The sequence below is a fragment of the Grampus griseus genome (genome assembly GCF_964374135.1).
Source record: "Grampus griseus genome assembly, chromosome: 15".
Taxonomy (NCBI): Eukaryota; Metazoa; Chordata; class Mammalia; order Artiodactyla; family Delphinidae; genus Grampus; species Grampus griseus.
In genome coordinates this window covers 80,363,971-80,380,750 of record NC_139009.1, presented here as the reverse complement: position 1 = coordinate 80,380,750, position 16,780 = coordinate 80,363,971, and the positions used below count along the sequence as shown (strand labels likewise).

Sequence of the window (16,780 nt, the reverse complement as noted above, 5' to 3'; positions counted from 1 at the left end):
AAAGGAATATATGTGTATACATATATAAAACTGAATCACTTTGCTGTATACCTGAAACTAACACCACATTGTAAATCAACTATATTTCAATAAAAAATTTTTAATGTCAAAAAAATTATTGAGGAAAGTTATTTTCATAAACAGGAAGGTTTAGGGCTTCCCTGGTGGCGCAGTGGTTGAGAGTCTACCTGCCGATTCAGGGGACACGGGCTCGTGCCCTGGTCCAGGAAGATCCCACATGCCGCGGAGCGGCTGGGTCCGTGAGCCATGGCCGCTGAGCCTGCGTGTCCGGAGCCTGTGCTCCGCAACGGGAGAGGCCACAACAGTGAGAGGCCCGCATACCACCAAAAAAAAAAAAAAAAAAAGATTTAAAAAAGAAAAACTCAATTAGATAGATGTCCCTCTCATCCAGATGTTTTCTGTCAGGGAAGTACAGCCACTGTTCCACATGAGAAGTCAGTGCTGAAGTCCAAATTCTCTTGAATACAAGAATCTATAAAAAATTGATTGTGAAAAATCTGAAATATGGGAAAGTCTATAAAGCCAGCCACCTGTTGTTCTGATTAAAGGGGGTCAACTTACAGGGGAAATCAATATCAGCTGCAAACTCAATCTGAAAAGCAGTGAAATTTGTGACACTGGAATTCATTATTGAACCTAAAGTCTAAAACGTATGAAGGAATTTTAATTTTAAGAATTTCTATTCTTATATTTTGACCTTGCCATACCATACACTGAAGAAAACAATGTTTTAAAGTATCTTCTAATTTGAAAACTAAGATGCCATATACAAAGCAGATAAAAGTTTTTAAGATTTACTCATTGTGGGTTTTCTGCTGGAATGATATATTCTAGGAAATTACAAGATTATAGCTCCTCCCTCCCCACAGATCTAACTGTGTTAGTTATGCTCCTTAACTCCAAATACATGAAAATTCCTCATGAAGTTTCAGGGAAATACTCCTTTCCTATGGGAACTCACCATATGATATTGAACTTGGCTATGTGAGCCACCTGCTCCTGGAGGACCATGATTAGAGCATCTTGGCACAGATTAAGCTCCTCCTCCAGCATGCCACCACAATCCAGCACTATGGTGATGCACTGTTCCAAGATGACACCAAATATCTGCCGGCTGTTGCTGGTGAGCCAGTCCATCCGCTGCTTGTAGCTCTCCACAGCTTGTGTTAAGTGTTCCACATACTGATAGATCAGTTCTGATTTGGCTGTCAACTTAATGAAAATAAAAGTAACAAAATAAAATAAAATTAATAAAAGCACACCAAATCAAGTCATTTGAACCACATTGCAGCCAGGAACAATAGGGCCCACTGAGTCATGGGCTGTACCATCAAGAACTGTACATTAATAACAGTTTCATAGATGATCCTTCAAACTCCACATAATCCAGGAGGAAGTCTTGCAATCTTTCAACTGAAAAACCCTTGGATAATTCCCCATAGAAGGAAACATGGTGATGAAATCTATTCAAAAATATAGCACTCTTTTTAAAAAAATGTGTTTCCAGATTGTGTTTAACCTTTCTAGTTACAGAATTACTTTTATCTGGAAATGCTGAGGGGTACTTTAAGAAATTAGGTAGAAGAAAAGAGAAATTAGCAAAGGCAGAGGGGAAAAAAGTTCCTAAAGGAACTAGAAAAAGATGAACAAACAAAACATGGAGTTAGTAGAAAGAAGGAAATCATAAAGATCAGAGCAGAAATAAATGAAATAGAGACTAAAGAAGCAATAGAAAATAACAACGAAACTAAGAGTTGGTTCTTTGAAAGATAAACAAAACTGATAAACCTTTAGCCAGACTCATAGAGAAAAAAAGAGAGAGTGCCCAAATCAATAAAACCAGTAATGAAAAAGAAAAACTTACAACCAACATTACAGAAATACAAAGGATCATAAGAGATTGCTATGAACAACTATACACCAATAAAATGAACAACCTAGAAGAAATGCACAAATCTCCCAGATGGAACCAGGAAGAAACAGAAAATATGAACAGTCAATTATCAGTAATGAAATTTAATCAGTAATAAAAAAAAACCCCAACAACGCCCCCAAAACAAAAATGTAGAACCAGATGGGTCCACAGGTGAATTCTACCAAACATTTAGGGAAGAGTTAACACCTATCCTTCTCAAACTATTCCACAAAAATTGCAAAGGAAAGAACACTTCCAACCTCATTCGGCCAGCATCACCCTGATACCAAAACCAGATTATCACAAAAAGAGAAAATTACAGGCTTATCACTGATTCACATAGATGCAAAAATCTTCAACAAAATATTAGCAAACCAAATCCAAAAATACATTAAAAGGATCATATATCATGATCAAGTGGGATTTATTCCAGAGATGCAAGGATGGTTCAGTACCTGCAAATCAATAAATGCAATACACCACTTTAACAAACTGAAGAATAAAAATCATATGATCATCTCAATGGATGCAGAAAAAGTTTTTGACAAAACTTAACATCCATTTATGATAAAAAAAAAAACTCTCCACAAAGTGGATACAGAGGGAACATACTTCAACAAAATAAAGGCCATATATGATAAACCTATAGCTAACAGCATACTTGATGGTGAAAAGCTGAAAGCATTTCCTCTAAGATCAGGAACAAGATCAGGATGCCTGCTCTTGCCACTTTAATTCAACATAGTATTGTAAGTCTTAGCCAGAGCAATCAGACAAAAAAGAAATAAAAGGAATTCAAATTGGAAAGGAAGAAGTAAAACTGTCACTATTTGCAAATGACATGATACTATACATAGAAAAATCCTAAAGACACCACCAAAAAACTACCAGAGTTCATCAATGAATTCAGGATACAAAATTAGTATACAGAAATTTGTTGTAGTTCTATACACTAACAATGAACTATCAGAAAGAGAAATTAAGAAAACAATCCCATTTACTATCACATCAAAAAGAATAAAATACCTAGGAATAAATCTAAGGAGGTAAAAGACCTGTACTCAGAAAACTATTAAGACACTAATGAAAGAAATTAAAGATGACGCAAACAGATAGAAAGATATATTGTGTTCATGGATTGCAAGAATTAATATTGTTAAAATGACCATACTACCCAAGGCAACCTATATATTTATGCCAGCCTTATCAAAACACCAATGGCGTTTTTCACAGAACTAGAACAAATAATTTTAAAATTTGTATGAAAACACAAAAGACCGCGAATAGCCAAAGCAATCTTTAGAAAGAAGAACAGAGCTGGTGGTATCATGTTCCCTGACTTCAGACTATACTACAAAGCCAGCAATCAAAACAGTATGGTACTGGAACAAAAACAGACACGTAGATCAACGACGCAGAACAGACAGCCCAGAAATAAACCCATGCATTTATGGTCAATTAATTTATGCAAAAGAGGCAAGAATATACAATTGGGAAAAGACACTCTCTTCAATAAGTGGTGCTGGGAAAACTAGACAGCTACTTGTAAAACAATAAAATTAGAATATTTTCTCACACCGCATACAAAAATAACCTCAAAATGAATTAAAGACCTAAATGTAATACTGGAAACCATAAAACTCCTGGGGGAAAACATAGGAAGAACACTCTTTGACATAAATCGCAGCAATATCTTTTTGAATCTGTCTCCTAAGGCAAAGGAAACAAAAGCAAAAGTGAACAAAGGGGACCTAATTAAACTGAAAAGCTTTTGCACAACATATGAAACCACTGGCAAAATGAAAAGACAACCTTCTGAACGGGAGAAAATATTTGCAAATGATATGACTGATAAGGGATTAATATCCAAAATATAGAGTCATACAAATCAATATCAAAAAAACAAACAACTCACTCTCCGCCCTGGGTCGCCGCAGCCTCCGCTGCTTTCAGGCCTAGCAGCCTGAAGAAAAAAAAAAAAACAGTAAAAGAAAAAAAAAGAAAAAAAATCCGGAAACGCTTTTAAATCTTTTAAAAAAGAAAGAGGGTTTCCCTGGTGGCGCAGTGGTTGAGAGTCCGCCTGCCGATGCAGGGGACACGGGTTTGTGCCCCGGTCCGGGAGGATCCCACGTGCCGCGGAGCGGCTGGGCCCGTGAGCCATGGCCGCTGAGCCTGCGCGTCCGGAGCCTGTTGCTCCGCAACGGGAGAGGCCACAACAGTGAGAGGCCCGCGTACCGCAAAAAAAAAAAAAAAGAAAAAAAAAAGCGAATCCTCCTCAGAGAACCCGTGGGGAAGTCACTTTGGCACGCTTCCGGCCTGCCCCACGCCGCCGCCCCCGGGCGTCCGTCGGTCCCCGCCCGTCGGTCCCCGCCCGTCGGTCCGGTGGTGAGCCAATCGCGCGCCCGCGTCCACGCACTTCCGCACGCCACCCGGCCGCGCCGCGTGGCAGCCCGAGCCCGCCGCACCCGCCCCCCGCACGCCGGCCTCCGCGCTGCACGTGTCCGCGCTGCCCTTCGCCTGCCTGGCGTGGGTGGCGCCTGCGCGCTCGGGCAGCCCGGGGGCTTGCAGAGTCGGCACCGACAAATATTTGGTTTCCCGTTTTCTCGGGCTGCCGTAATCTTAAACCGCCAGGAGCCTGAGGCCTATATTTATAGAGAAACGCACGTTCCGGAGGCCGCCGTGGGCACCACGGGGTTGCCTCTGGAAGAATTTTTGTAATTTGGAGGACAGTCCCCGTTTTAATTTTTTTCATTTTTTGAAATTGGGAGCTTCCAGACCAGGATAGCTGAAAATTGCAAACTCCCAGGGAGGGCCATATTGTTTTTGAGAGCCTTTTGTCTGCGGTTTGGCAGTCTCCTCCGAGGCGCCCCCAGACTCCTCTCCGGCCCGCGGAGCCCACTCCAGCTTCTCTGAGCTTCACTGCCACCTGTGAGCCGCGGCACGGGCCACGGCTCCGAGCGGAAACCCCCTTTGTCCTGTGTGGTCCCTCTAAGAAGTCCTCCTGGCGGGGCTCAGGGTGGTGGGGAGATGAACGCTGCAGCCAGCAGCTACCCCATAGCCTCCCTGTACGTGGGTGACCTGCACTCAGACGTCACCGAGGCCGTGCTGAACGAAAAGTTCAGTCCTGCGGGGCCTGTGCTGTCCGTCTGGGTCTGCCGCGATATGACCACCCGCCACTCCCTGGGTTATGCGTACGTCAACTTCCGGCAGCCGGCTGACGCTGAGCGGGCTTTGGATACCATGAACTTTGATGTGGTTAAGAGAAAGCCAATCGGTAACATGTAGTCTCAGAGGGATCCCTCTTTGAGAAAATCTGGCGTGGGAAGCGTCTTCATCAAAAACCTGGACAAATCTATAGACAACAAGGCACTTTATGATACTTTTTCTGCTTTTGGAAACAGTCTGTCCTGCAAGGTAGTGTGTGATGAGAACGGCTCTAAGGGTTACGTCTTTGTCCACTTCGAGACCCAGGAAGCTGCCGACAAGGCCATCGAGAAGATGAACTGCATGCTCCTCGATGACCACAAAGTGTTTGTGGGCAGGTTCAAGTCTCGAAAAGAGCGAGAAGCTGAGCTTGGAGCCAAAGCCAAGGAATTCACGAAAAACTCTGGGTAAGAGGTGGATGATGAGAGTCTGAAAGAGCTATTCAGCCAGTTTGGTAAGTGTCAAGGTGACGAGAGATCCCAGTGGGAAATCCAAAGGCTTTGGCTTTGTGAGTTACATAAAGCACGAGGATTCCAATAAGGCCGTGGAAGAGATGAATGGAAAAGAAATCAATGGGAAAGTCATTTTCGTCGGCCGTGCGCAGAAGAAAGTGGAACAGCAGGCCGAGTTAAAGCGAAAATTTGAACAGCTGAAACAGGAGAGAATTAGTCACTGTCAGAGGGTGAATCTCTACATTAAGAACTTGGATGAGACCATTGATGATGAGAAGTTAAGGAAAGAGTTTTCTCCTTTGGGATCAATCACCAGTGCTAAGGTGATGCTGGAGGATGGGAGAAGCAAAGAGTTTGGCTTTGTCTGCTTCTCATCCCCTGAAGAGGCAACCAAAGCAGTCACAGAGATGAACGGACGCATCATGGGCTCCAAGCCACTGTATGTCGCCCTGGCCCAGAGAAAGGAAGAGAGAAAGGCTCACCTGACCTACCAGTATATGCATTGGGTGGTTGGGATAAGAGCGCTCCCTGCCAATGCCATCTGAAATCAGTTCCAGCCTGCAGCTGGGGGCTACCTTGTGCCAGCAGTTCCACAGGCTCAGGGAAGACCTCCATATTACCTAACCAGTTAGCACAGATTAGGCCTAATCCACGCTGGCAGCAAGGTGGGAGACCTCAAGGCTTCTAAGGAATGTCAAGTGCTATACGCCAGTCTGGGCGTTGTCCAGCCCTTCGCCATCTGGCTCCAGCTGGTAATGCTCCAGCTTCTCGCAGCCTCCCTACTACCACTCAGAGTCGGGTCTGAGTGCCCAGACCGCTTGGCTATGGACTTTGGTGGGGCTGGTGCCGCCAGCAAGGGCTGACTGACAGCTGCCAGTCTGGAGGTGTTTCCGCAGCTGGGCAGAACCTAGCGTGCTGCTGTTGCTGCCGCTGCTGCTCGGGCTGTTGCACCTTACGAATACGCCTCCAGTGTCCGCAGCCCTCACCCAGCCATCCAGCCCCTGCAGGCACCCCAGCTTGTGGTCCATATGCAAGGGCAGGAGCCGCTGACCGTCTCCGTGCTGGCCGCAGCACACCCCCAGGAACAGAAGCAGATGCTGGGTGAACGTTTGTTCCTGCTCAACCAGATGATGCACTCAAACCTGGCCGGGAGGATTACGGGGATGCTGCTGGAGATTGACAGCTCGGAGCTGCTGCACGTGCTGGAGTCCCTGAGTCTCTCCGCTCCAAGGTGGATGAAGCTGTGGCGGTCCTACAGGCTCATCATGCCAAGAAAGAAGGTGGCCAGAAGGTGGGCGCTGTTGCTGCTGCTACCTCTTAGACAAGGACAAACCGATTCAAAAGCCAAATAACCCCTCATGGAATTCAGCTCAAGGTTTGAAGATGCCCTAGCTCGTCCTATGGACCTCAACACCAAGACCCACAAATTGCAAATTTAGTAGGTCATTTTGTATCAAAAGGTCAATTCTGAAGCGCCTAGAATTTTTCAATTGAAAGATTATATTCTTTGGGTTCTGATATGGCGCAGACAGTGTTAACTTTTTTTTTCTATTGTGAGTTTTGATTTTTCCCCCCAGAAATTGATTTTATTTGATGTACCCAAGTCTTACCCAAGTTTCTCAATAAAGAAAACCATTAAAAAAAAAAATGGAAAAAATGGGCAGAAGATCTAAATAGACATTTTCCCAAAGAAGACATACAGATGGTCAACAGGCACATGAAAAGATGCTCAACGTCACTAATCATCAGAGAAATGCAAATCAAAACCACAATGAGATATCAGCTCACACCTGTCAGAATGGCTATCATCAAAAAGACCACAAATAGGGCTTCCCTGGTGGCGCAGTGGTTGGGAGTCCGCCTGCCAATGCAGGGGACACGGGTTCGAGCCCTAGTCCGGGAGGATCCCACATGCCGCGGAGCAACTAAGCCCATGCGCCACAACTACTGAGCCTGTGCTCTAAAGCTCGAGAGCCACAACTGCTAAGCCCGCGCACCTAGAGCCTGTGCTCCGCAACAAGAGAGGCCACCGCAGTGAGAAGCCCGCGCACCGCGATGAAGAGTAGCCCCCTCTTGCGGCAACTAGAGAAAACCCGTGCATGGCAAGGAAGACCCAGTGCAGCCAAAAGTAAAAAATAAAGTAAAAAAAATTTTTTTAAAAATAGAGATGAAAAGCCTTAAAAATGTTTAAAAAAAAAAGACCACAAATAACAAATGCTCAGGAAATGGAGAAAACGGAACCCTCCTACACTGTTGGTGGAAATGTAATTGGTGCAGCCCCTATGAAAAACAGTATGGAAGTTCTTCAAAAAACTAAAAATAGAACTGGCATATAATCCAGCAATTCTCCTGGGTATATATCCAAATAAAATGAAAATGCTAATTCGTAGGTATGCATGCAGCCCAATGTTCATAGCAGCATTATTTACAGTAGCCAGATAATGGAAGCTATGGAAGCAACGTAAGTATTCATCAACATATGAATGGATAAAGGAGATGTGACATATACATATATACATATATCACACAATAGAATAGAATATTACTCAGAATTTTACTCAGCCATAAATAGAATATTACTCAGCCATAAAAAAATAATGAAAGCTTGCCATTTGCAACAACATGGATGGATCTGGAGGATATTATGCTCAGTGAAATAAGTCAGACAGAGAAAGACAAATATTGTGTAATCACATGTGGAATCTGAAAAATAAAACGAATGAATATAACAAAAAATGCATCTGTATCATATTTGCATCTGGCGTTGAATTGTATCGTTTCATAAATGACATCAAATTTGTATTCAACCTAGAGATTATCATACTAAGTGAAGTCAGACAAGAAAGACAAATATCATATGATATCACTTATATGTGGAATTTAAAAAAATGGTACAAATGGACTTATTTACAGAACGGAAACAGACTCAACAAGACTTTGAGAAAAAACTTATGGTTACCAACGGGGGAAGGTGGCGGGGGGAGGATAAATCAGGAGTTTGGGATTAACATATACCCACTACTATATATAAAATCAACAAGGACCTACTGTATAACACAGGAAACTCTACTCAATCATCTGTAATAACATATGGGAAAAGAATCTGAAAAAGAATGGATATGTGTATATGTATAACTAAATCACTTTGTACACCTGAAACTAACACAACAATGTTAATAAACAATGTACTCTAATAAAAAATTAAATTAAAAAAATTTGTATTCAACAAATCTAGATAAAATTCAGACACTCCAGAGAAAACTGGGTTGGGCTGGGGGAGAAATTAGGTAGAAGAAAAGAGAGATCAGCAAAGGCAGATGAAAAAAAAAAAATCTCACTGAAACATCTGCCTAAGCATAATATGCCAAAAATATTTCTGAAAATGCTTCTAAACATGCCAGCACATCTGCCTGGCTTCCTCTAAGGGATGCCACCCCACTACCCATCCTCCTGCTCACAGCCTTTGTCCTATGTCCTCTTGTCTCTCAGGCCAAGCTCCCCTGTACCTGGATCACTTGATCACCCAGGGCTGCCACCAACACTCTAGGGGCTGCCCCTGAAAGGTGACTTACAAATAAAGCATCGTTCACACAGGTCAGGCAAAATCGTGCAAGGCCTTTCAGGGTGTAGGGAGGCAGGAGACAGACAAAAGGAATAAGAAAAAAGTGTACCCTATGCTGTGAAGAATCAGACATTAAAAGATCTGGTACTTTAAAAAAAAAACAACTTTAACAATCTTCACAACACCCCCAAACACCTAAATGGTTAAGGAAAATGTGTCTTCAGAACACACCATGTAATTCTACGTTTTCACGCTGGCCCCTCTGCCTTCAACTCCTTTCGTTCTCATCCCAGCCCCCTCCCCACGCCCCCGTGTCGGCAGAATTTCTAACTCCCTCGCCAGAGTTCACAGCACTTACTACAAACCTCTACCACAACACAGAAACCAGGGTGGGACCATGTCATAGGGGCCATGTGGGTGGAATTAGATGGCAAAGACAGACGTTTTCAATACTGCCACATTGATTTTAAGGTGGTTCAGATTTAAAAAGCTGCGCAGCGCCACCAAAATAAAAATGAAAATAAAAGTAATGTACATTTTTTAAATGTTAAGAAATAACCATCCAGGTGGTACGTGAATGTAAAGTGACATGAAAAAGTATCCAGGAAGCAACATGATGGGACGTGTGTCTCTGGAGCTCCCTGTGGTGGCCGGGGTGTGCACAGCACCTGACGTGTTAAGGGTGCGCAGGAATCACGTGTTGAATTGCTGGGAATGAAGGACTCCAGTAACAGATGCCACTCAATCTCTGTCCACTACTACCTGCATCAGGGGTCCTCTATTCCTAGAGCATCTACCAGATAACAGCAGCTTGTGCTTGCCTGTCAGCTAACTTCTGTCATACTGCTTTGTTTCTTTATTTTCCAGGCAAAACAAAGTGTTGATATGCAAAGGTTTTCACCTCCGGCCAAGACCTTTCTGCTCTCATCTCTAATGGGTCAAGTGCTTCTCTCTCCAGTTCCTGGGCCGTGACATTCACCACTGTCTACACACAGAAGAAATCCTCCAGCCCTGATAAGGCCTTGGCCTGCCTGCCTCTCCATGTAGACCTCAGTAGCATGTCCCAGGACCTGGCCATCCATCGAGGGAACTCTGACTTACATTGTACGCTCTGCCATCTTCCGTTGTATAGATCCGTGGAAACAGGCCGTCTGCATACCGGGAAGCCACAAGTCTCCCCAGAGACGTCACATAATCTGCATGTTTATAAAGAAAAGCAGTCAAAATGGTACATTATCAACACTTATTTTTATTTCAAAATGCTATTCTCTGACATCAGATTATATCCCCAGGGACACCAATAATCCGTGATGCTTAGTATTCTGTTCTAGATAACGAAGTATTTCTAGGTGCTATGATAAATGTGACTGTTTACGACATGTGAAATCCTGTGATGCATGAATGAACGGGGAGGAAGAACAGGGTTTGTTTCTTGGTCTCCTGGTTCTTTTGTCCAGAATGATTAAGGCAGAGGTCAAAAAGATGACATAGAAACTGTGTCTAATTCCGGAGATCTTTTATTCAGGATTTGGGCTTAGTTTTCAGAATTTTAAAAATTAAACTTAGATATTATCTACTGTTCTCTCGAGTGGGGATTCATGAATAAATGAGTGAGATGAAGCAAGTAGGGAATAGAGTCAGAACACTCATACAGGATGTCAAGACCACTTTCTCCTCAGAGCATATGCTCAGCTGTTCAACATCCATCCCATAAACACTCACTGAGCACCGCTATGCGCTAGACACCGTGCTTACAGAATGGGAGTACAGTGCTTCCTGAAACATATGTTTACTCCTTCGCAGAACTAACAGAAGCTTTCAAGGACTGATTATGACTTGGCAGGACAGAGATGAGGTAAGACTTCATGGAGCTGTTTTATTGTGATAATTATTTTATTGTTGCTGTTATTGTTAGTATTATTAAGTCTCAAAGGTGGTAGAGAGAGCGGTGGCACTCTTCGATCCAACACTTCCTTTCCTTTGCCTTTCTAGGGAGGCGGGATCACGGCCTACTTGGGAAAGGCAGAAGGGGCAAGGCTTAATTTTAGAGACCAAGTTTGGTCCCAAATCACCAGGAATGATAAAATTCACAAGTCCTGAATTTCAATGTCCATAATAGTAAAGAGCAAAGAATGGATACTTGAATCCCATCAGCAATAACCTCACTCAATAAATCTCTTCATCTTTAAAATCTTCATTTCTAAGATTTCAACATCTTTTTTTTTTTTCTTCTTTGAAGTATGCAGGCCTCTCACCGTTGTGGCCTCTCCCATTCCAGAGCACAGGCTCCGGACGCGCAGGCTCAGCGGCCATGGCTCACGGGCCCAGCCGCTCCGCGGCATGTGGGATCTTCCCGGACCGGGGCACGAACCCATGTCCCCTGCATCGGCAGGCGGACTCTCAACCACTGCGCCACCAGGGAAGCCCCTGATTTCAACATCTTGACTGACATCTACAGAGCAGCGTCAAATCACCAGCAGCATTCTCTCTTTACCTAAGACATTTATCTGGAGTCAGGAGGGAGGGCTATTTTCTGAGAATTGAAGAAGATGAATCTATATAAGGCTCCATAGCTGTATTAAAATTAAATTAAAAGCCAATTAAAATTAAGGCATTATGAATTCCCCATCCAATAATGGTGAAGTAGATTTTATTGGCTAACTCTCACACAGAAAAAAATTATAAGCCCTGGACAAAATATTAAAATAGCTACTTGAAGGCACTAGAGAGCAATCAAGAACAGGCAGAAACTGGAGTAGCATTAATCCTTGAAAAAAGGAAATTGGTGAGATTTGCATTCATTTAATAAGGGAGGCAGAGCTTGGAGTTTGAGTCCAACCAAGTTAACTGCTTGCTAGAATAAGAATCAGCTCTCCACCCATCAACTGGTAAGTGGATAAACAAACTGTGGAATATCCATACAATTCATCTCCTGATTTTATTTGGCCATAAAATGAATAAAGTTCTGGCACATGCTACAACATGGATGAATCTTAAAAACATCACATTAAGTGAAAGATGTCAGGGACTTCCCTGGTGGCACAGTGGTTAAGAATCCGCCTGCCAATGCAGGGGACACGGGTTCGAGCCCTGGTCCGGGAAGATCCCCCATGCCGTGGAGCAACTAAGCCCGTGCACCACAACGACTGAGCCTGCGCTCTAGAACCTGCAAGCCACAACTCCTGAGCCCGTGTGCCACAACTACTGAAGCCTGCGTGCCTAGAGCCAATGCTCCACAACAAGAGAAGCCACCATAATGAGAAGACCGTGCACCGCAATGAAGAGTAGCCCCCACTCGCCATAACTAGAGAAAGCCCACACGCAGCAACGAAGACCCAACTCAGCCAAAAATTAATTAATTAATTTTTTTAAAAGTAAAAGATGTCAGTCACAAAACACCACATATTATATGACTCCATTTGTATAAAATGTCCAGAACAAGAAAATCTATAGAGACAGAAAGTAGACTGCTTTGGGCTGGGGCCTGATGGGCAGGGTGCATAGCTAAGAAGTACACGGTTTCTTTCTGCAGTGATGAAAATGTTCTAAAGTTGACTGTGATGATGGTTGCACATATCTGTAAATATTGAATTGCACACTTTAAATGGATGAATTGTATAGTATGTGAATTACTTCTCAATAAAGCTGTTATTTTTTAAAAAGCAGATATGAGAATCTAGCTGTTTTCTATTGGGACAAATATTAAAGGGATTTGCAAAAATGTAAAACAGTGCCACTCTTCTCACTACCATTTTTATTTTAAAAAACATTTTTTTCATAAAAATGTTATGTTAACATATAATGGGTTTGTTACTTTTAAATGAATTAATAAATATTTTTAAGGGTTTTAGTTTTAACTTCCAATATGATAAATATCAACAGATGTAAAATGCATAAGAGATTAAAAATGAGGACATGATATGAAAGTGTATAAAGGAGATGTAATGAACTGAATAAAGAAACATTAGGGTAAAAACATTTACATACTAATATAGGTAATCAATTCTAATGACAGTGGATTTCTCATCAGAAATCACAGAGGCCAGAAGGACGTGGCACAATGTCTTTTAAGTGCTGAAAGAAAAGAACTGTCAACCCCAAATCTTAGATCTGGTGAAATTATTCTTCAGGAATGAAGAAGAAATAAAGATATTGTCAGACAAAGAAAAAAAAATGTTGCCAGCAGAGCTATTCTTACAGAATAAATAAAGGAAGTTCTATAAACAGGAAGGAGATGATAAAAGAAAGAACCTTGAAACATCAGGAAGGAAGAACACAGTAAGCATAAATATGTGTAAATAAAACAGATTTCTCTTCTTGAATTTTCTAAATTGCTTGATCGTTGAATTAAAAAGTATAGTACAGCCTAATGTGATTCTCAATGTATGAAGATAAACAATAAAGCATATTATAAATGAGATTAAAGGGACATAAAGGGAAATAGTTACCATTCTTCATTCAAACTGATAAAATGCTGACACCAGTAGACTTTGATAAGTTACATATTTATAATGTAATACCTAGCACAATCACTAAAAGAGCTGTGTGAAGAGATACTCAAAAAATACTATAAATTTTTTTAAATTCTGAAAAATGTTTAAGTAACCCAAAGATAGGCAAGAAAAAGAAATAAATGGAAAACAGAGGAAAACAACAGAAAACAAAAAATAAAATGTCAAACAAACTCTAACATATAAATAATTACATTTAATATAATTGGTCTAGATACAACAATTAAAAGAGATTGGCAAAGAGGATTTAAAAACTGACCCAATAATAAGGTGTCTATAAAAACCTGCTTCAAATATAATGATGTATAAGTTAAAAGTAAAAGGACAAAAAAGATAAGTCATGTAAATATTAAAAAAAAAAGAAAGCAGGATTGGCCATATAATGTAAAAAAAGTAAACTACAGAGGAAAGAATATTACTAAGGATAGAGGAGAACATAATATAATTATAAAAGTGTCAATCCACCAGGAAGACTTTGCAATTCTAAACGTACATGCACCAAACAATAGAGCAGCAAATATGTAAAGTAAAAACTGATAGAACTGAAAGTAGAAACAGACAAATGCACAATTATAGTTGGAGATTTCAATATCACTCCTGTCAACAATTGATAGAATAACTAAACAGAAAATCAGCAAGAATAAACAGGATCTAATTGGCATTTATTTTAAAAAATACTCCATACAACAACAGAAGAATACACATTCAAGTACCACAGAATATATACCAAGGTAAACCATATCCAGGGCTAGAAAACAAACCTCGAAAAATTTAAAAGAATTGAAACTGAGTATGTTCTCTGTCCACAGTGGAAACAAACTAGAAATCAATAACAAAAAGGTAAGAGATTCTGGGTCAGGGTTTCGTATGTAGCAGAGCAGCTCCCTCGCTGCGATCTATTGAAAGTCAGCCCTCGACACAAGGGTTTGAAAAAAAAAAAAGTTAAAATAGAAATTAAAAAGAGAAAAAAAATTTTAAAAAGATGAGAGAAATCTCCAAACTCTTGGAAACTAAATAACATGCTTCTAAAAAAAAAAAAAATTCCTTGAATCAAAGAAGTCTCAACAGAAATAAAAAATACTTTCTTAACTGAAATGATATACAATAAAATGAATTGATAATGAAATGAAATGATAATACAACATACGAAAATTTGAAGGACACAGCTCAAGCAGTCTCAAGAGAGAAATTTATAGCACTAAATCCTGACACAAGAAGAGCTGAAAAGTCCCAGAACAATAATCTAAAGGTCCCACCTGAAGAAACTAGAAAAAGAAGAGCAAAATAAAATCCAAAGCATGCAGAAGTAAATAATAAAGATCAAGGCAGAAATCAATGAAATTAAACAAAGAAAAATAGAGAAAATCAATTAAATTAAAAACTGGTATTTTAATAAGATCAATAAAATTGACAAACCCCTAGCAAGACTGACAAAGATGAAAATAGAGAAGACATAGGGCTTCCCTGATGGCACAGTGGTTGAGAATCTGCTTGCTAATGCAGGGGACATGGGTTCGAGCCCTGGTCTGGGAGGATCCCACATGCCGCAGAGCAACCAGGCCCATGAGCCACAACTGCTGAGCCTGCGCTTCTGGAGCCTGTGATCCGCAAAAAGAGAGGCCCGCGCACCGCGATGAAGAGTGGCCCCCGCTTGCCGCAACTGGAGAAAGCCCTCGCACAGAAACGAAGACCCAACACAGCAAAAATAAATAAAATAAATTAATTTAAAAAAAAAAAGAGAGAAGACATGAATTATTGATACCAGGAATGAAACAGGGACTATCACTTAAAACCCTACAGAATCAAAAGAATAATGGAATACTACAAACAACTCTGCACACATAAATTAAACAACTTAGATGAAATGAATCAATTCCTCAAAAAACGCAAACTACCACGACTCACTCAATACAAAATAGATCATTTGAATAGTCCTATACCTTATTAAGGAAAGAAATTTGTAATTTAAAAACTTCTAGAAAAAGAAATCCCCAGGCTTGGATAGGTTCCCTGGATAATTCTACTGAACACAGAAAGAATTAAATTCTATACAATATTTTCCAGAATATAGAAGATAAGGGAACATTTCCCAACTCATTTTATGAAGCCAGCATTACCCTGATACCAAAATCTGACAAAGGCAGTATAAAAAAAGAGAAACTACAGACAAATATCCTTCATGAATATAGATGCAAAACTCCTTAACACAAAATTAGCAAGTAGAATTCAGCAATATATAGTATAAAAAAAATTATACAACATGATGGAGTCATGTTTATTCCAGGATACAAGGCTGGTTCAATATTCAAAAATCAATATAATCAAGCAAATTAACAGGCTAGGGAAGAAAAATCACACGAACCTTTCAATTGACACAGAAAAAGCATTTGACAAAATCTAACACCCATTCATGATAAAAACTCTCAGAAAACTAGAAATATAAGGGACCTTCCTTAACTTGATTTTTTTTTTTAATCTACCAAAAAACCTAACATCATACTTAATGGTTAAAGACTGAAAGCTTTCTCCTAAGATCTGAAATGAGGTAAGGATGTCTACTCTTACCACTTCTATTCAAACTAATACTGCAAGTTCTAGCCATCACGACAAGACAAGGAAATAAAAGGCATATAGATCAGAAAGGAAGAATAAAAACCTTCCCTATTGGGCTTCCCTGGTGGCGCAGTGGTTGGGAGTCCGCCTGCCGATGCAGGGGACACGGGTTTGTGCCCTGGTCCGGGAAGATCCCACATGCTGCGGAGCGGCTGGGCCCGTGAGCCATGGTCACTGAGCCTGCGCATCTGGAGCCTGTGCTCCACAACGGGAGAGGCCACGACAGTGAGAGGCCCGCGTACTGAAAAAAAAAAAAAAACCTTCCCTATTTGGAGGTGACATGATGGTCTACCTAGAAATCCCAAGGAATCAACAACAACCAAAGAAAACCTCGTAGAATTAATATGTGAGTTCAATAAGGTCACTGGATAAAAGATCAACATTAAAAAACCAACCATATTCCTACATACTAGCAATGAACATGTGGAAACCAAAATCAAAAATACAGTTTCATTTATAATTGCTCAGAAAAATGAAATACGCACTAAATCTAACAAAACAT

General features: G+C 41.0%; 1 protein-coding gene and 1 pseudogene across 2 annotated transcripts in view; one reads left to right on the top strand and one right to left on the bottom strand.

Moving 5' to 3' along the window:
* VWA3B (von Willebrand factor A domain containing 3B) overlaps positions 1 to 16,780 on the bottom strand; it is a 252,388-nt gene that overhangs the window by 182,507 nt on the left and 53,101 nt on the right. Inside the window, exons 5-6 of the mRNA XM_082671774.1 lie at positions 10,256 to 10,350; positions 983 to 1,233 (exon numbers count right to left, since the gene is read on the bottom strand). Of these exons, the coding sequence (XP_082527900.1) occupies positions 983 to 1,233; positions 10,256 to 10,350 (346 nt within the window). The remainder of the gene's footprint in view (positions 1 to 982; positions 1,234 to 10,255; positions 10,351 to 16,780) is intronic.
* LOC309833457 (polyadenylate-binding protein 4-like) lies at positions 4,964 to 7,042 on the top strand (annotated as a pseudogene). Its single transcript has one exon. The product of its transcript is annotated as a polyadenylate-binding protein 4-like (transcript).